Source organism: Panthera uncia (assembly GCF_023721935.1).
Source record: "Panthera uncia isolate 11264 chromosome C1 unlocalized genomic scaffold, Puncia_PCG_1.0 HiC_scaffold_3, whole genome shotgun sequence".
Lineage (NCBI taxonomy): Eukaryota > Metazoa > Chordata > Mammalia > Carnivora > Felidae > Panthera > Panthera uncia.
The window spans coordinates 13906180-13927968 of record NW_026057584.1 but is presented as its reverse complement, the minus strand read 5'-3'; the positions used below and the strand labels follow the sequence as shown (position 1 = coordinate 13927968).

The following is a 21789-nucleotide window of genomic DNA, read 5'->3' as shown; positions in this document are numbered from 1 at the left end:
AAAGACAAAAAAAAACACCAATGGTTGAAAATCTTTCTGTATTTGTCCACAGAGTAATTATTTTATTATATGGCTATGACTATAAATCTGCATTACTTAATAAGGATGTTAACAGTCTGTTCTAACAAAAATTAAAAAATACACATAAGAATAGTTTTTAGAGCTGACAAAAGCCATTTTTGTAAAAAAATCCTTAAGACTTTCCTCCTTTCTTACATGCATCAAAACCCTCCAATTTAAATGAAATCATAATCCCCGATGTTAATACCTGGCTTTAGCCAAAAGTGTTAAGACATCCTTCCCTTAGTTTATTTAGTGGAATACAAGCTCAGAGAGATGCTGAGACAGAAAGAGTTCCCTAATTAAAAACAAAAAAAAAAAACGAAACTGAGGACATGAACACTATTTTCCTCTCCTGAAGATTTACAGAGCTCCTTAGCAAATTAAAGACTGGAAGAAGACGTGCAATTAAAAACAAAACAAAAACCCCACATTTTCTGTTTAACCTAGGATTCTCTTATTTTCTTCCTTTCCCGGTTCAGATTCCACAGTCCCATCATTTGTAGCTACCTTGTATACACCCATGAATCAGTTGCCCCTCTCCCCTCCAAAATACTTACCATTCTAAACCACACCTACCCACCAACTCCTCACACTCACCCATGTGTGTAGCTGAAAGTAAATGAGTAACACACACACACACCCATATTCAATAGGTCTTGGTTTCAATTCATAACCACTAACCACAAGTGGGCCCAGAGTACAACCCCACCATCCTACATTCTAGACCGTTAACTCTACCAAACAGCTGATTTTATACCATCTCCTTCATCCTCATTCTAGGATAATGACTTGCTTCCTGTTCTGAGAAAACAGAAACAATCTGAAGACACAATGCACAAACCCCAACCATATCCACCAATCTATAGGATTATGAATCAATATACCCTGCTAGTCCTGGTGCTCAAAGTACCAAGTTCTTCTGCTCAAATTATAGCACAGGGACTAGAAACATAGACATCATCAAGGACTTACTACAGAAATGCAGAATTTCAGGCTCCACCCCACACCTACAGAACCATAATCAGCATTTTGAACCCAGGTGATACCTATACAGAACGAAGTTTAGTTCCATGCCAACTCACCTATAAAGAACCTCCCTTTACCAATCTCCCTTCTCCTCATCATCACCACATTCTTTCCTCTCTGCTAGATAATTTCCACCCACATTCAAAATCATCAGTTTCCCATGTTAAAAAGAAATCCTCACAAACCCTCATACTTCTCCAGTACCATCAAATTTCTCTTTTCCATTTACAGAGAAATCACAAGACTTAAGAGATTTCTACATTCACTGACTCCAAGCCCCACTTCCCCCACTGTATCTTGACTCTACTCCAATAAGGCTTTCATTTCTACTGTTTCACTGAAACTACTTGACAAAGTCATCAGCGACTTCCATCCTGCTAAATGTCAACGGTCAGAGTTTTAGTTCTCATCATACCTGACCCATCTGGCAGTTAATGAAAAAGCTGATCATGCCTACTCCTTGAAACAGATTCCTTGCTTTGCCTTCCAAGCATTACAATCTCTTGTTTTTCTTCCTATTTCTCTAGCTTCTATTTGTCAGTCTGCTTACTGGTTCCTTCTCACAGCAACCTCCCACCCTAAACCCCTCTGGCCACAACTCAGTTTTCAGGTGAAGCTGGTCTCATCTATGTTCACGGCTTCAAGTTAACCTCAAATTTATAGACCTCGTTTGGCCTTCTGCCCTTGATGTCAGAGTTCTACATTCAGCACCTTTTCAATGTTTCCACTTGAATACCTACGAAGCATCTCAAATTTACCGTGTCCAAAAGAGAAATCCTAATCTTTGCCCCCAAAGTCTGCTTCCCCTGCAGCCTTCTCCAAATGAGCAAATGTCCACACCATCCTTTCGGTTGCTAAGGCCAAAAGTTTGTAATCCCCTGTATTCCCTCATCTCGATTCTAATCCCAACAGGAAATTCGATTGTTTCTACCTCCAAAATGTACCCAGAATCTAACTCCTGCTCACCTCTTCCACTGCTACTAGCCTTATCCGAACCACCATCAACTCTCAGACCATCCCAACAGCCCCCTAACTGGTCTGTTTCTGCTCTTGGCCCACTATCATGCCACTCTTCTGCTCACAACCCTCAAGTGACTTTTCATTGCTCTTGGAGTTATAAGTCAAAGTCCTTATACAAACTACAAAATGTGACTCAATCTGATCATCTGACTTCATCTGTTCCTCCTTGCTCACTCTGCTCCAGCACACCAGCCTCTTTGCTATTCTTCTGAAGGTGTCAAACAAGTTCACTCTGAGGTGTGTGTATCTGCCACTCTCTATTGTCTCTCAACTGTTCTTCCCTAAGGCATCTCCATAGCTCAATCACTTTATCAACCTCACAAACGCTGCTCATCACCATAAAATAAAGCTTTAACTGCTCACTCCCTTTAAAATAGCAGTCTACTCTTACCAGTGACCCCCAAATTCCAATACTACATTCCATACTTCTTTTCCTGGCCTCCCTCTTCCAGCCAAATGTCCACTCCATGAAGGCAGGGATTTTTTTCACTGTGGAATCCCTCACCAACTAAAGTAATACATGGCATATAACAGACATTCATACTTGTTGACAGAATGATCTCCTACTAATCTCTAAGGAGCTGTTATTATGCCACATATAACCCACATGTTCTGCATTCACAACTTGGGAAACATGGCAACAATTACTCATCGGCTCCGCAAGTATTTCTGACCTGAACTGAACAGAAATTACTGAGCTAATGGAATCCTCTCCAAAGAGGGCAGGAAGAAACTTCTGGAGGTGATGATGAGTGTGTTTATTGCACAGGTTATGTTGAAGGCTTCACAGGTGAATACTTACCTCCAAATCCATCAAGTTGCACACCTCAATGAAGTGGTTTATGGAAAAAAAACAAAACAAAACACAATCCTTTGCAAGCTATGTCCGATGGGTATGAATGTGGAAGAGTAAGGAACATAGGTAGGCAAAATAGTTCTTTCCGTCACCCCAGCAACAAAATATCAGTTCAACCCTCAATCATAGAGGATTCTTAAGCAGAGGACTCAAACTGAGTCTTATTATTCTAATCTTTTCTGGGGTGCTTAAAAAGGAACTCTTTAACAGAACAACTTTTTTACTACTCAAATCTTCTTCAAATCCCAGGTCTACCAGAAACTTTTCCAAAATGGCCTTTAGAGAATTTACCCCAACATCAAAACTACTATCTATTTTTATCACGTATCCTGACACATAGGATGCCATCCATGTATTTTAAGATGTAGCTGGTCGTAAGTTCCCATAAATAAAACATACAAGTCCATGTGATAATGCCGGCCTCAAGTACTCCATGTATGTGTGCAATGTGGTTTTAGTTTGCTGGCAGCATATACAGAGATTATTAAAAAGCAGACTAAAAACATCTCTTGACATTAAATAACGAATGAATAAAGCAAAACAATTCCAGAGAAAAACCAAGTTAATGTGGACTATCAACTCCAGTGATAACTATACTGCTAATAGTTGAGCAAAACTGCAAATGATCTTTCCAGGCTCTAAGTAAGTTCCCATGAAAGCTAGAAAATGTACAAAAATATCTCTACCCGTCATGAATTACTAAATTTGCTATTAGAAACTAAAGAATTTTAAAAAACATAAATCAGAGACTTTGACTACTGTAGGAATTTCCTTTACATTATAATAAATCATTTCTTACATATATAAACCAAGAGTCATTTTATAATCCAAGACTGTATGCAGTATTTTCTTCAGTATTCATGTTTTATGGACAGAGTAGAGATGGAGCGAAAGGATAACAATGTTTAGGTGTAGAAATTTTCAGGTAAATAAAAAGAAAGTAGACCCAGAGAGACTGAATGACTTACCCCAAATCACAGAAATTAGGATTTATATATCCCCAAATCTAGTCCAAACTACTGAATCACATTACATTGCACTGTGCTAATATGATATAGTACTATCACAGTGTCAGTCACTGATTTTCCTGGGAAACATAGTGTGGAATATTAGTAGAGTATCTAACTTTTGCTGTCCAAAAGGCCTGGATTTGTGTCATGGTTTTGCTAAATTAACAACCCATGTGACCTTGGAAAAATTACTTAAATCGTCATTTCCTCACTTGTTAAGGAGGTTCAGTGACAGCATCTAGCTCAAAGGACTAACATGGAAGATTAAAGAAGGTCAGAAGAATTTAGCCCAGCCCAGGACACAGCACAATCCCTCACATGTCGACTAACAAAAGTTTCCAGTGATAGAATCTCTTGAACTCTCATCAATGGGAATAACTGTCACAAAGAAAACAAACAAACAAACAAAAAAAAACTTTTCAAGCTTAATAAAAAAACAAAAAACAAAAAACAAAAAACATGAGCTAAAACAACAATACTTAAGGGTACAACTATGCTAAATGCAAGTCAATATAATGAAGCCTTCTTTCAGAAACAGTATTCTCTACTTCATATCTCCTATTCTTCCAGTGCCATTTTAAATGGCATTTTAATCCCCAGGGCTCTGTCTTTGGCTGTTTTCATTCTATACTGGGTCACTATGCATTTCCATCCATTATCATGATTACAATTATTACCCACACATCTAAAGTTCAAAAAATTTTAAGACACCAGATTAGCAAGGGATTCTGAAGCTTCCTAAAACTGCATACAAAATTTTACCAAATAATGTTGTGTGCATTTTCTTTTTCTGGATGATGAGTCTTGAGCTCTTTCAGATTTCCCACGAAGTTTGGCCCACATCTCAAAGAATAAGTTACCGGCTTGTGTGGTAATTGCTCCCAAATCTGTACTGCCAGCCCAGATGTTCCTCCAAAACATGAAACTACCGTATTCAATTGCCTGCTGGACATCTCAAACTAAATGCTCCAGAAACAGATCAAACTTACCATGTCCAAAAGCCCTGTTAAACTAACCCTCCTCCTATATTCTTTAATTCACAAACCAGCTAGTTTAGAAGCATGTATAACTAGCTGGTTTGTGAATGATTTATGTATAACTTTTCTTCTTCCTCTCTCATCCCCATCTCATCCAATCATCAGGTGCTGCTAACAGTAGGACCAAAATATTTCTCAAATATGCTCCCATTCTTTCATCCTGCATACTACTGTCCTAAAACTTTCCTCTAGATCACTATGACAGCATTCCAACTATCATGAACTCGAATACCTCTCAGAATCTATCTTCCTCAGAATCACCATTTAAAAAATAAATATGAGCATCATGCCCCTGTTCAAAACCTAGTTCTCATTAATAACAGGGTGGAAGGATGTACTTTAAAAGTGTACTTTAAATTTTTTTTTTTTTTAATTTTTCAACGTTTTTTATTTATTTTTGGGACAGAGAGAGACAGAGCATGAACGGGGGAGGGGCAGAGAGAGAGGGAGACACAGAATCGGAAACAGGCTCCAGGCTCCGAGCCATCAGCCCAGAGCCTGACGCGGGGCTCGAACTCACAGACCGCGAGATCGTGACCTGGCTGAAGTCGGACGCTTAACCGACTGCGCCACCCAGGCGCCCCTAAAAGTGTACTTTAATCATATTCAAAATCTAGTCTATTCCTACTTCTCTAACTTCATCTTTCACTCACTACTACATTTATTCCTAACAACATTAAATCAGTGGTTATTCCCATCCAGTGAGACACCTCCCCCTCATTCACCACCCTCCCATGTCGCCTTTTTTTTTTTTCATTAAATTTTGGTTTTTTTTTTACTTTTTCTTATTTTGAGAGAGACAGAGACAGCTTGAGCGGGGGAGGGACAGAGAAAGAGAGAAAGAATGAATCCCAAGCAGGCTCCATGCTACCAGCTGCAGAGCCCAATATGGGGCTTGAACCCACAAACTGTGAGATCATGACCTGAGCCGAAACCAAGGGTCAGGCGCTCAACCGACTGAGCCACCCAGGCGCCCCATCTTCCCATGTTTTCTTAAAATCCTCTCCTCTGCCTCTTCTATATCTGATTCTTTACAAAGATTCTGAACACAGCTCTGATGTCCTCTATCCTCCAGGAATCCTTCCCTGACCTTCTATCGCAGAGTGGACTCCTTCTCAGCTCTTTCATAATACTCAGGTCATATCTATCACTACACTCCATACTGCTTCATAATTATCTGTGCATCTTTTTCCTCCAGTAGACTACAAGATACTTAAGGAGTTATATATTTTTCTTCAATGTCACTTAGAAGGCCATAAACAAATGCCTGGTGAAAGTATCCTGATTTATCTGTATTACACTAATGCAATTTTGAAAACACGAACATCTGAATTAGTAAGCATAAGGATATGGAAATATATTTTAAGGTGCTTATCTACTGCAATTAACGTAATTTTAAAATAATCAAATGTCCTTTTCAAATAAAGTATAATCATGTGCAAGCAAGCAATAAACCCTTAAATTTCATTTATCAAGTAGTATTTTCAGATTTTCCTATTCACTTAACTACTTAATCATTAACTTTATTAATAAATATTAACTAGGAAGAAAATCATAGGCAGAAAAGCCCCTTCAGGAGAGGATCCATAAGCTACAATCTTTCCCCTAAATCAAAAAACTGAAAACAAAGGAAATGGGCTTCAAAAGCAGATTCTTCTACATGCATGCTTTTGGTCTTAGAATCTACTGAACATGTCAGTAACAGTGCTAAAATAATTATGTTATTGATGAACCTCAATTTCTCACCCATCCTTGGTACAGAATACAACATTAACTGCCAGTTAACCTCTAATCTCATCAATATTTTAAAAAATTTTTTTTAATGTTTACTTATTTTTGACAGCCAGAGTGTGAGCAGGGAAGAGGTAGAGAGAGTGGGAGACAAAGAATCCGAAACAAGCTCCAAGCTCCGAGTTGTCAGCACAGAGCCCCACATGGAGTTCAAACTTGCAAACTACGAGATCATGACCTGAGGTGAAGTCTGATGCTTAACCCACTGAGCCACCCAGGCGCCCCAAATTTCATCAATATGTTAACCATAAAAACATCAGTCTATATACTTCACTCAGAGTCATAAAACTTAAAGGCCTTAACATTGTATACTTTTTTAAAAAGAGTAGTAACATTTTTTTAAAGTGATATTCTAAATTATTTGAGCAGGATTTTGATCTCATTGATGAAATTGCTTTACTTAGGATCCATTAATTGCAAATACACTCAGGAAGGAATGTAATGCCTCAACAAAACAATAAAATAATGGAATGCATACATACACGTAATGTTTGCTCATTATTAGGCATATACAGTATTCTGCTCCAACAAGTTCAAGTTATAAAGTGATCAGCAAGGAAGGTAAATTCATTTAGCAAGAAAACAAAAGTTCTTTTTAAAAGGAAAGCTATAATTAAGTATCCTTAAATACTTATGGTTTAATGAGACTTTTAAAAAACAAATCAAGAGTTTAATTTTTAAAAATGACCTCCACCCTCTTGCATCTTCCTAATCCAGGATTACAATTCCCTCATTAGTAAGTATCAACAGCAAAAATAACCTTAAGTGTTTATTTTCTTTCACAAATATCTTTGGTTATTCATCTACACTATTTCAAATGATGTAAAAACATAACCTTTAAAATGTCTGAATTTGAAAGGATGTCGGTCTGTTATATACTTACACATCTTGAAGGTTCTGTAATTACCAAGAGTTGGAGAGAACTACAGCATGAGCCAATTAAACTAAAATGAAGAGAACTGTATTCTTCACATCCACTGTATACAAAGCACAAGAAGTCTTTAGTCCCCTGTGAATAATTTTCAACAAGAAATTTAGAACAGGGTGGGTGGGGGAAAAGGGTGAGAATTTGAAATTCCAAGCAATTCAGAATGACACAGCTAGAAAAAAATAAACAAGGAAAAATGCTTAATCTTAATTTTGAGCTTCAGCCTCAAAAAAAAAAACTGCTCTGGTACAAATATCTGAGGAATGACAGTATTCTAGTGAGACACAACTAAGCCATAAATTATGTAAGGAAGCTGCCTTCCAGATTATAAGCAACTTAGAGTAATATAAAGTCTCTCTCCCTTTATTTTATTGTATCCTTTATAATACATGGGACAATGCCTAGGTGACTTTCAAAAACTATGATTTGAATGTAGTCCAGTTACAGTTAATGATGATGATGAGTCTTATCTGATGACCAATGACATGACTATACAACGGCTTATGACATCTGCAATAATCCCATTTATCCATCAGTTAATCTTTAACCAACCTCAACCATCAAAAATACAACAAAAGACTCAAGTATTAAGGAAAACAGTACAATGCTATACATTCATATTTTGGACAAGTTATTTAACTTTCCAGAGTTTACTTTCCTCACATGCTTGTGGCAGGAGAAATGGGAGATGATGTACTGTGTGGCAATTAAGAAAGTTTGTGAAAGCATCTGGCACACAGCACTTACTCAATACATTCGCTTCTTTACTACACAAAACTGACGTACAGCCTCACTTAATGACTTAAACCTGAATGTAAAGTTGAGACTGATGTTTCTTTAACCAGTTTCTCTGTGGTTACAGTGGAGATCAGATGAGTGCAGAACCATGCTGCCGAAAGTAGGAACTGATGTCAAGGGAGCAGAGAAAAAGATGATCAATTAGAAAGGCACAGGATCCTGGGACAATTCTGTGAAATCACAACCTAAACCCGATCCACATTCAGCTGGCCTCTAATACCATTACAGAACAGTATGTTTATAATGAGAAAGCTAAATCATCAATAGAAGGTTCAATTATAATCTGCATTTCAGCACTCAGCAGTAGGAGGCTGTTCAAAAAAATCAATATGGAAATTTGGAACAATTTTTTCTTTCAAATACCAAAGGTCAAACTTCCAGATTAGCCTATTAAAGTCCATGTAAGTTACAAATGACTTGAGTACAACTAATATATTTCAAATATATCTCCATGAATGACTTTTGCATATATGAGAAAGGATATGTGTGACATTTCATGGTCTGATAATAATCACAGTAAGATGCAATTTTAAGTATTCTCACTGAGCCAAGAAGTTTGTCACTGTCCTACTGTGCTGTCCTCACTGAAAAAAAGAAAAAAGGGGGGGGGGGGGGGAGGCAGGCTACATGCCTGGTACATTGAAACACATTTTATCCAAAGAATACAACATTCATTGTAACTGGAACTCCTCAAACATCATAATTAGAGACCTTCCCCATTAAGAAAATTACTTATACTTTTTTTTTAAATGTTTATTCATTTTTGAGAGAGAGAGAAAGAGAGAGAGAGAGAGAGAGAGACAGACAGACAGACAGGGCGTGAGCAGGCGAGGGGCAGAGCAAGAGAGGGAGACACACAATCTGAAGCAGGCTCCAGGCTCCAAGCTGTCAGCATGGAGTCCAACGCAGGACTCGAACTAGCAGGACTCGAACTAGGAGCCGTGAGATCATGACCCAAGGCAAAGTCCAACACTTACCTGACAAAGCCACCCAAGGGCCCCAAGAAAATTACTCATACTTTATATCTGAGCGTATGTTTGAGTTCCGTATTTCCATCCTAACAATCTAAAAGTATTAATTTTAATCAAAAGTGACAATATTTTCTTCTCTTTAGCCTAGGTCACTAAGTGGTTTTGAAACGGGTAAACCTTGTTTTTTAAAACTATGATAATGTGTCAAAAGCCCTATAAATTGAAAATTAGTTTACCCTGAAATCAGTGATACACAGTCCAACGGATGAGGGAAAAAATGTGAAAAAGTATAAATTACCTGTTAGCTTTGTCTTTGAATGAATCTAAACTGTAATCAAATGAGACAGGATACCAAAAGTCCATCAAAAAAATTACTACAAAAACCTGGTATCAAATCTGCTCAAAAATTCCTTGAAGCTACCAATTCACACAAAGTATGCCAAAAAAAAGCAAAAAAAACAGAGCTAATTTCCCACTGCTTCGTATTACTATTTAAGCATCATCACTGAAATAATACCATTCTGACTTTTTAAAAAAAATTTTTTTTAATGTTTATTTATTTTTGAGAGAGGAAGAGACAGAGTGAGAGCCAGGGAGGGCAGAGAGGGAGGGAGACACAGAATCCGAAGCAAGCTCCAGGCTCTGAGCTATCACACACAGCCTGGCCCAGGCTCAAACTCATGAACCACGAGATCATGACCTGAGCCGAAGTCAGAAGCTTAACCGACAGAGCCACCCAGGTACCCCTTAACACCACTCTGATTTTAAAGAAAATTCTAAATCCAAAAGATAGGCAGCTGACTACTGCACCATCACAGAAAATGTTTTAAACCATGGGAGAACACACCAGCATTCGGCAACTAGACTGGTGTATAAATGCACCGCCTTTTACTGAAAGTTTTAGAGCTGGAATGAGCATAAGATAACCACAAATTAAAATCTCACTTTACAAATAAGGAAACTGAGGCCATGTGGCTTACTCAAGATCACACAGCTAATTAGAGCAGTGAAGAAATCCCAGGGTCCTAAAGTAAGTGTCCTTCTGTTGTTACCTCCATGTCAACTCAAATCACCTGGGTGCACAATTTTAAGACAACATTTAGTAACTGAATAGGCTAATGTTGACACTGAATTATTATGGCTATATGATTGTTTCAGTCTGGTCTAGAGAAAAGACCTTTAAACTGGAAATCAGGCTTCTAGTCATGGTTCTTCCATAAATTCAAGTCATGAGAGTATCCCCTTGGGTAAATCATCCTCTCTAGTCCTCCCTTTCCCCATCTATTAAGGAAGACTGGCACAGATTCTCTCTAAAATCCCTTTTAGCTTTTAAAAATTAAAATATGAATATAAACAAGAGCAAATAAATGACTTGTTTAGTTGGCTAGGGATAGTTTCATCAAAAAACAAAACAAAACACTTTTTTCATGTCTCATTTGCATGTACCATAAGGAAAAGTGAATTATTTTAAAGTATCTGCTCTTTGTGCTTCAAAATTGATTTTACTGTTTAACCTACTTCTTAGTATATTCTCAAAGACAAAAATTAAGGATTATATTAAAGTATAACATGTTAATTTCAAAAAAAAATCACTTTTTTCTAAACCTATACTTAAGATGAACGTCTGCTAATTGGAAAAAGTTTATAAAAAATTGTGCTATCAGTCTTCTAGTTTAAAAAGGAAAGTGTTAACTCACAAATGTATCAACTAATGTCTTTCTTATAAGTTATGACTTTGCTTAATTCAAGTCAATACATATAAGGATACCCTTAATTTATCAACACAAATTTTACTGAATATACACTTCCATTGATTTCAAGTTTTTAGTAACTTTTATTGTCTTATGAGAGATGCATTTTATCTTCAATCTAGCAAGATTTATACTTTCAAAGGCTCCTTCCAATGACCAAAAACTAATTTCGATTTCTTTTCATCAGGAGTACTGCACTGTATAAATTTTAGGGCCCCTGGACCTGCCCCTGGTTAATAATTTGAACAGCAATCTTAGAATTAATTTTCCAATATATTCCTATTGAGAAAGTAAATATTTCAGAACCTAGCAAATGCTTAAAAGAATACACCCAAGCAGTGTGGTACAGCGGGAAGAACATGAATTTTTGAATCAGATCTGGGATCTAAATCCCAGCTCTGCCTTTTCTTAGATGTACATGTGAGATTATGCATACCTTACCAGGTATCTCTCGGACCTAAACAGATTTAAAACAGTAACATCTAAAGGATTTGAGATAATTATAGTTCCAAGTACCTAAAACACAGCCTAACATAAAATAGACATTCAACAAGTTGTAGTAATAATCTCATAAAGCAATTTCTCATACTATCTATAAATTGAAAATAAAAAAAGAAAAAGAATTTATCATGATTACTGTCAAGAGGATAGAGCAAATAGGAGAGGTTAAGGGTTGCTCAGTTCAGAGTTGCTTCAGAAAAGAATGACGTGCAATCATTATGTTAAAGAATTCCTCTTACGATTGAGGGGTTGCTTTTATAGAAAAATATCTCCAAAAAAGCTTGTATTTTCTTAAAGTAGTTAAAGACATTCCTTTGAAGTCTTCTTCGTTTGCTTAGCAGTAACCTTTGTCACTTAAAGAGTAAATCTGGGTCCATTCCTTTCTCGATTGCAAGTACTAAACGAATGAAAATCAAATTTAAGGAGTTTTACTTAACCACATTTTCAACTTGAAACTGACTTAAAAAAATAAAGGAATGCTTTCTAGTAGCAAAACCTCCGGATAAGGGGTTAAGGCCAACGAAAGGAATCCGTTCTCAATTTGTCAGTAATTGTCCCAACTTGAGCAAGCAGGGCTCTCCTTGACTTTAAAAAGGCTGGATTAACGACTAGTGATTTTAAAGCAGTGGTTAATAGAACTTTTTAAAATGAAATCTTTTGTACAAATGACAACTACAGTTGGCTTTAAATAACAAGAGAAGGAGATTTTTGAAGATACACCTCCTCCACTCCTCCTATGCCTCCTAGGTCTTGGAGACCCTGTAAGTATTTGAAAATGACTGTCCTACATCAAATGTATTACTTTTGTTTGGAAACTCTGCCTTATGATTAAAAAATTCTTTTATATGTCTCATTGATGCCACTGTTTCTCAGAAAGCACTTTCTCACAACTAACCTGTGAGAAAGACTGCTGTAGTTTCCCATCTTAAAGACAATAAAACAAGAGTGTATTTATTCACTGATTCATGCAACGTTGCTGGATACTATGGTGCTACACTGACAAAGATCAATACAAAAAGACTTAACGCCTCCTCTAAAGAAAATCATGTTCTAATAAAGGAGATACAGACTGTATACTTAGAAGACTTTTGAAAATAAAGAATAATAGTATGATAGCCAGTTACCATGATAAAACAAGAAAAGAACATCTTCCTTCGCTGAGCCTTAAGGGGCAAAGAATGAGTAAAGACAGAGGTTAAAGGCTATAACTGAAAGGAAAGAAAGCTGAAGGAACTTATACAAGATAACATTAGTTTTCACAGTGAAGCAGTGGTTAAATTTCGGGAAGACAGATAAAAGAATTCTCAATAAAGAGCTTAAAGACAGTGATTAAAGCTCGGAATAGCTTGCACAGGAAAAGGAAGCAGGAGCTTACCAGGGACACACAAAAAAAAACCTGCCCAGAGGCCCTGGGAGTCCAGCTTAGATATCACCATCGTCCAATATTCCCCAGGAGTGCACAACAGCCTAAAAAATATAAGCAGTGAAGGCAGATGGGTGGAATGATCCAAGACACTTTGTGCAATTTCTGGCCTTGCTCTGGGGAGGTAGTATGAAAGAAGAGGCAACTAGTAACTAGCAACTAGTTAACGAATAAGGAGGCACCACGGCTTAAAAGAATGAAGGGGATCTTCTTGAGATCCAAGAGCATATTAATGTCAGAAGGAAAACAAGTACAACAGAATAATGAAATAATAACAACCTGCATTTATTCAGAATGCTTACGTTGTGCCACACACTATCCTAAGAGCTTTACATGTATTAACTATTCTGAAGAAGTAGGTACTGTTTTCTCTTCTTACAAAAGAGGAAACAAGTGATTTGCTCACTACATCTAACAAATGGAGAAGCTAAGATAGAACATAATATCAAAGTTTAAGATTTCTAAAGCAACAAAATGACAAGCTCTAAGACAGAGTGAAGACCACTGTAATAAGAAGAGGCCAGGTCTGTCTGATCATCCTGTTTGATCCTGACCCCCAGGAGGAACACATAATAACTGATTTTAAATTGAGTAAATGAATGACTGTGCCACATGTATTGGATGAAATTAAGATCTGAACTGGAAAGAATGTGAGGAAGGTATGAAAGTCTTCAGTGACTAAAGGAACACGTTTAAGAAGTTAGGACACAGTCACAGGGAGTGCAAAAAAGAACAGTTCACAATGGCCCAGGCCACAAAACGTGACAGATGTGGTTAATAAATGGTTTCTGGGCCTAATGATTTAAGAATTCCAAGGAAAACAGACACATCAACTTAAGAAGATAAGCCTGAATTCCCAGGGTAAAGCCAGGTTTCAGATGCAAAGAAGGCAAAGAACTCTGAGAACAGGCTGAAGATACAGAAGAGTCAATCTGCAATGAAAATGGGGGATCACAGTGGACAGCTCAACCGGCTGAGAAGAAAAAATCATGGAGAAAGGAGTCAATTGCAGAGTACAGCTAGTGAGCAAAAAAGACCGGACTACAGGTTTGGTCTTCAAAAGCTCAAGCCAAGGTTACTACCAGTGCATCATACTACTGTACTTTCAAATCATTATTGTTTCAGGAGACTAGGCTGACTACCCTTCAAAGGAAGTGCACAAGATCATTAAAGACCTACTACATCTTAAGACTTCACTTACAGTCGCAAAGAGAGTTCAAACATTTCAGAGCGGTCCTTGCATCAACTTATCCAATTAATCAATTACTATGGTTTAGCTTAAAGGCCTAGTTTCTCATTTAATCAATCATTCGCTAACCATCCATACACTGTGTCTAACACTAAGCTAAGTGCTTCGTGGTTCAAAAGGGTGTCTGGTGTAAGCTTTGGGCAGGGTCCACAACCGAGCTCATGAGAGAAACAAAAAAAGAAGGGAACGGAAAAGAAAGGGAAGAAATGAAGAGAAGCAAAACGTATTTTTACCTAAGTATTTGGCGTGTACTTTCTATTATGTACATCACACTCCCTCAATAAAGTTATCCAAGATGTGACATACTTATTCCAATGATTATGCAAGAATCATTATCACAACTTTTCTGAATCTACCCCCAAGAGCCAGTAGCATTCTTTGCAAGTGTCCCAACGGTACCAAACCTATATCCTTTGGGACTGATTTTCAGTGTGGTTCAAACTGGCCATGCAGGCTTTTCAAAATGTAAGCTCTAAAAATTGTACCAAAAAAAATGGCAGCATCACTAAAATGAGCATTTAGTATTACAATATAACAACCTGTAAAAATAACATTCAATCTTAACATTTAACTTGTGGCATAACCATGGCTAAATAGTGGTACAAACCGCACCTTCGAGCTAGGTAGTGTTCTAATGCTTTATTCTAGTTCACAACAACCCTGTAAGGTAGGTCCTATTAGTATTTTCATTTCAGAGGGGGAAACTGAAGCTAGAAGAAGTTAAGTAACTTGTTAAAGACGATGCAGCTAGAATAAGGTAGAAATGACACTCAAAACCTGGCAGTCCAAAGCCTACACTCTATTATATTCTCAGTCTATTTTTTAGTCAGACTCCCAACACACACGTTGAATAAAGTAAAACTAAAGGAAAATTCCCTACAGACTATCCATAGTTTTATTCTCAGGAGTCGTCAAAGACATGCAAATTAAAGTATTAAAGTACTATTTTTTCACCTATGAAACTAAAGATATGAAATGCTGGCTAAGGCACTGCTACACAATAGAAATACACTAATATAACCTTGACTTGTATAATTAATTCTGAAGAGCATTCCCTTTAGAGCCAGAGGGTCTGCATTAGGATCCTAGTTCTGCCACTTACGAGCACAGTGACCTTAAGAAAATTTCTTAGGTTTTCAAGGCTTCTTTTGTAAAACAAATGATGATAGTACTCCATACAGTTGTGCAAATGAAATGAGTTTACACACGCAAAGCGCAGTAAAAGACAAAGAACAGTGTGTGTGGCACATGATAAGCATTCATTAAGTGTTAGCTATTATTAATTCCTACCTTTCTGGAGGTCAATTTGGCAACATATACCAATTCTGTCTGGCTCAGTAATTCCATAATCACGGATAGGTTCAGTATTTATGTGCCTAAATAATCACAGTTGCATTATCTGTAGCAGAGGAAATACGAACTAACTGGAATTAATCAAAATACCTGGCAGTAGGGAAATGGTTAAGCAAACTGAGGTACGGTAGAGTGTTACTCTGTACAAGTCATATTGATATATTTAACATGAAAATACTGTATTTTAAAAAAAGTTTGTAACATGACATAGTACCTCAATTTTACTAAGGGTTCAGGAGTATATGAAAAATTAAAAGAAAACACATCAAAATGTAAATATTGCTTATGTCCAAGCTGTAGAACTAGAGGTAAGTTTTAAAAATTTTTTAACATTTATTTTTGAAAGATAGAGACAGAGCACAAGCGGGGGAGGGGCAGAGAGAGAGGGAGACAGAATCTGAAGCAGGCTCCAGGCTCAGGGCTGTCAGCACAGAGCCCCATGTGGGGCTCGAACTCACAACTGTGAGATCATGATCTGGACGCTTAACCAACTGAGCCACCCAGGTGCCCCTAGGGGTGATTTTTATTTCCTTATTTATAAATTTAGATACTTAACGTTTTCTATCATGAATATGCATCACTTTTATAATTAGAAAATCTACTAAAATGAATTCACTGCTTTGACAGATTATGACTGGTTTTCACAATACACTGACAGACACTAATTGCAATTCCTTTTATAGCTCAAGGATTTGTGCTTACTAGTAACACCTTTACTTTTTTGTTGCATTTACAATGAACAAACGAGAACTACTTTCAAAATTGGATTATTCAAAACTACAAATTGTCAGTAACTTTTACAAAAATTTAACAAAACTGCTAACGAACATCAGATGATCTTGAAAGTAACAGCAAAACGTTATCTCAAAGGGACAGCTGGGAGCAACTTAGAATACAAAGGGAAGGCATACTACTTTCTCTAGTCTTAAACATATAATCTTCATAAACTGGAAAAGTGCTGTTATTACTTAGCTACATTTAATGAATGAATAACGTACAAACAAATGAAGCTTTCTCTATTTTGTCTCAATGAACTGACCTTGTGACTGAAGTATTATTTAGAAGGTCAATTTCTACACTCTAAAATAGTTGCAAATTTAATATTGATACTAATAATTTTCCAGGCTCCTGTGAAGGGTTATCTAGGAAGATAATGCAAATATACACATCTTATAGATACCTACTTTATGCTTTTGTTTTTTAACTTCTAAAGCCAGAGAGGTACTAACAGCTACAACACAACTGGCTGTCCTGAAACTATTAGAAAGAATCAGTCTAAGTGTAAGTGACACTTCAATGAATCTGTTACACCTTACTCCTTAATTTCTCTACACTAGAGAACAAAAAATAGTTAATTCCCCACCCTGTGTGATTTGTCAGACTGTCATTCAGCTTTCCCGTCTATACACTCCAGTAGTCCTAGACAACAACTATGTTCTCTAAGGAAGGGAAATCTATTATGAACATCAAGCTATTCCCCCAAATTTAGCAAATTTTACTATAGCCAGGAAAAACAAAAACCTTAACTGTCTCCATTTGTTATTAAACTCTTGTGCTCACAGGTATATCACAGATGATCTTAAAACTCATCTCTCTCTAATGTTACTCTGTGCTTTCCACCTAACAATAACCTCCACGTCACTTACTGCTCATGCCACACAGACAGGAGCTCTGTGAAGCTCATCTGGAATTATGGTGTGGACATCACAACCTGAGACTCTTCATCATGATTTAGCATGCGTCTATAAACTAACAATTGAAACCATTTCCAGACCACACTCTAAAGACCATCACTTTCATAACATGATTCCTACTCTGACGGCTAAGCCAAAAAAGACATACCAGAAGAGAGGCCAGTTATTTTCATTCAAACGTATCTCCTCCAATCCAATCCAATCCAATCCAATCCAATCCAATCTTTCAAGCCCATGTGGACAGAACCCATGTGGAAAGTACAGATGGTGAGGAATGGCTTTTCAAACGTAAGAACAAAAGGTTCACCTGACAGCAACTAATCCTACATAGCGGAACAAAAGCTCAGGGGTGAGACAGACGGCAACAGCAAGGAAAGAAGTGCAGAACTTCTTGGGGCAGCACTCTGATCCAAATCCATAGAGCTTCCAGGAGTTCCACAACTCCAGGCTCCTTTCTTAAAAATGTTTTGTGGCCCTTGCTGTTATTTAGGGTACAAAAAGAAAAAAAAAAAAAAAAAAGAATGTGAAATGCCATATATTTTAGTGCACTGCAGGAAAGCTAACAAACTGGGATAAACTTTAAGTCCATCAACAATTTATAAATCCAAAAAGTCCTCTATTGTTTTCCATCTTAAAAAGAACTCATTTCTCTTAAAAATCTTATAAAAAGCTCTACTTAAAGTGCAAATTGTGTATAAAACTGTGGTATGGCATAACTTTTACTCTTGTGAACAATGATGAAGGCACACTTACAGTATGCCCTCAAAACGCTAAAAGGAACTTGACTTTACTGATGGGACTGTATCTGCAGTAGGCTTAGACATCTATCAAATACCTGGAAGTCCACCTACCACTCTATTCTGCAACGAAAACAAAACAATCTCAATACATATTTTACACTTTCTGCATCAATTTATAAAACAGAATCTGAAATGAGCACTTGAGACCTCTGGTAAACTACAATTTTCTTAGACTACAGTACCTACAGTATATATCCAAACAGTAATGCAAAATACAATACCTGTAAGTACTATACATATGTATACACATAAGTACTCTTTTTTCTTTATGGGATACTATGTATTTGCTACTAGAAGATTGCTAACCTGAAAGAAAAAATTTGAAGGTCTAGGAAGTACTCAAACATTTACCAAAGGATAAGTCAGTGAAATACCATACCACCAACGCATGTATCTTAGTGAAGGCTCAAAGGACTATGACTTAAAAATGTATGTATTAAAAAACAGGATTCTTTTCAGTGGAAACTACTTAGGAGTATGAAGACTTATGAAATAATGAAAAATTATGCTTTTAAAAATTAGCAGATATTAAACCACTGAATATCAAACACCTGTCATTTACAAACTTCAATAAAGGATTTTAGAAAATCTTAGATGGCAACAAGTGATGGACAGAAAAGGTACAAATGAGATCACAACCATAACACTACGTAAAAAAAAAAAAAAAAAAAAATCAGTTTCAGTAGTCAGCACTAATGTATCATATATTATAGTCCTCTGCTAAAGGAATAATGAAATTCTCTCGCCTCTTCCAATAACACAACATCCAGAAAGAAGGGATCTTGATTCTTCAAGCTATACTGACATATCCCAAGCCCCTAGAACAGTGTCTGGCACACAGTAGTATTTGTTGAATGACTGAGGGAATGAAGACCAGGTAGGAACGGGTAGACCTAAAGAGACGAAAAAACTGATCACACTTAAAATAAAAGTACAAGTGGTTACTCACAGTATTAACAAAAACGAGTTAACGTCAAACGTGAGCTATTACAGATTTTACTAACAAATCTGATTTAGAAGAACTCAAGACTTCAAGAATAGCAAATTTTCCTAGAAAACTTACTGTATAAAACTATTTAAGATTCTTTTTAATTCTAAGTTCTGCTAAAAATGTTCCAACTGATTTAGTAGCAAAACACTACCTAACCCATTACAAACCCAGCTCACTTCATTATAAGGGAAAACATGCTAATCCACTTCACGAGTTCTCTTCTGTCAACATTTCTTTCTTTTTCTTTCTCATATTTACTGGGAGGGAAAAACTTCAAAAACTAAAAATCCCTTTAATTGGTGTATCAAAACACTCAATTTTCCTGAGCATATCCTATCTTTACTAAAAGCCTGGAGTCTCTATGCAGTGACATCACCACTCAGGTTAAGTACAATTTCAGAACTCTGCATCAGGTCCATTTTATTTTTTTTTTTTTTCTTAAACGTTTTAAGAATTCAGAGCAGTCCTCAAGTTCTCTGGGTGGGCTTCTTACTCAATTGGGACAACTGTATTAGTAAGTCTCCCCTCGCTGCAAATCGCCCTCGTGCAAAAGCATGCTCTAAGAAGCACATACAAACCACACCTTTCCCCCTTCACAAGTTACGGGTCTGTGATGCTAAGACACCGGAGATCTTTCTCCAGTTTTGGTGTTTTACAATCTCCCGTGCAATTGCTAGTTTGTCTGTCTTGACGTAGACCTGTTACTGTAGCGACACGAGCAAGTACGTCCAGTTTCTCTGTTACAACAGTGCATTTTAATCGCTTGCCATTGGCTACCTGGATCAGCTCTGACATCCAAAGTTATACCCCGTATACCGAACGCTGCAAGCGCCTGTAACTCAGCGTAAGGCTCAGAAAGAAAAGTTTCTAGGCAGAACCCGTTGGCGGTCACTAAAACCTACAGAGACGAGCAACTCGGGGCGGTGACTACTCGTTCTTTTGGGCTTCCAAGGCTAAAGAAGGGGCGACACAATTGTCCAGTGCGTTTTCTCTGGCTTCCCCTCGACCCTCCTACGAGTGGCGAGGCAATTCCTGCGCAAGAGAGTTTGTAAAGTGCTTCGGGAGCCTGTGGACGAAAGACGCTATCAATACACCTGATGTTGTTAGTCCACAACTAGCGAGCGTTACGTGGAACCACGGTCACTGCGTCGGGGGGGCAGGTCGGTGGCAAAAGCCTCCCCGAGGAGAGGAAGGGAGAGGGAGAGGGAGAGGACAGTCCCCTTCATCATCCGACAGGTCTTGGTTGGCCATCTTTGAGGCCAGGGGATTTGTGAAACGGCAGCGAGCCCACACGTGAAAAGTTACACGCACGCCCCACACACGGAGGACTTGCACAGTCCCCGTCCCTGCGGGTCCGGTGGTCCCGGGAAGCGGGCCGGGAGGGGAGCGCCAGGGGCCGGGCCTACACCCCCAGGGACGTGGGAAGGTGCCAAGGGGCCCCGGCAAAGGGGCCCCGGCCGCGGCCGCCGCCCGCGGCTCGGCTGGAGGAGCAGCCCCCGGCTCTGGGTGCGCAGCGCCGGGCGCGGGGAACGGCCCGGGAGGGCGGCCGCGCAGGGGCCCCGCGCCGCCCCGTTGCCGGGAAGGCTCGCGCCCCGCGGCCGGCGGCGTGGGGGAGGGGAGGCCGGGCCTGCGGCCTGTTGGGGGGGAGTTCAGCCCGGGCCTCGCGTGCGGCTCTCCGCCGGGCGCCCGGCCCCGGGGTCCCAGGCGCCGACGAGAGACTCACCGGAAAGGCCCGGATCCGCATCTTGGTGTCCTTCCGGCTGCCCGTGCCTTTGCTCAGATTCGACATGGTGCTCGTCCCCTCCCCGGCGGCGGCTTCGGGTCGCACTCCGAGGCGCCGGTGTCACATTTAAGGCGGGCGGGCAGGCGAGGGGCTACGCTGGGGGCGGCGGCGCGGCCCCCCGGGCTGGGCTGAGGAGCTGGCCGGCCCCTGGGCGGCCGCGGCGGGGGCGGCGGCGGCTCGGGCTCCGGCGGCTCGGGCTCGGCTGAGGGGGGGGCTGCGCTGGCGCGGCGGCTCCGCGGGGTCCCCCTCACGCCCGGCTCGGCTCCCTTTATCGCGCTCCTCCGCGATGGCGGCGGCGGCGGCGACGGACAAACATCTCACTGCGCAGGCCGAACGTCCTCCTCCTCCTTCTCCTCCTCCGCCTCAGCGAGACGAGATCCGGCCCAGAGGGTGGAGGGGGGAGGAGGGAGGGAGGAGAGCCGGAGAGTGGAGAGATTGGGGGGAGGGGGGTGGGAGGACGGGAAGGGGAGGCGGGCGGCCGCGGCGGGGACGCTCAGATCTCGCGAGAGGAGGGCGAGCGCGCGGCCCCGAGTGGGGCGGGGCGAAGCTTGGGAGCGGGAGGGGTCAACGGGAGGGGAGGAAGGGGCCGGGGACTTAGAGAAGTGGGAGGGACCAGCAGGACGGGGAGGTGGGGAAAGGGGCGGGGCTGAAGGCGGGAGGAGAAAGCTGCCTTTTTGAAAGGGGAACGTCGCGGACGGGGCTATGGACAGGGGTGGTTGCTAATTGGTGGAGCGCGGAGCGGGG

At 39.6% G+C, this 21789-nt stretch overlaps 1 protein-coding gene across 4 annotated transcripts in view; it reads right to left on the bottom strand.

Annotated features, from left to right (window-relative positions):
- The window catches only part of CUL3 (cullin 3), a 95053-nt gene extending 73564 nt beyond the window's left edge, over nt 1–21489 (bottom strand). For 2 of the 4 annotated variants that reach the window (XM_049615831.1, XM_049615833.1), the window contains exon 1: nt 20986–21488. In XM_049615831.1, the coding sequence (XP_049471788.1) occupies nt 20986–21051 (66 nt within the window). In that variant the 5' untranslated portion in view covers nt 21052–21488. Of the gene's footprint in view, nt 1–7686; nt 7881–20985 lie in introns of those variants that run through there. The other 2 variants (XM_049615832.1, XM_049615836.1) reach the window with 2 other exon arrangements.
- Between the last annotated feature and the right edge of the window lie 300 nt (nt 21490–21789).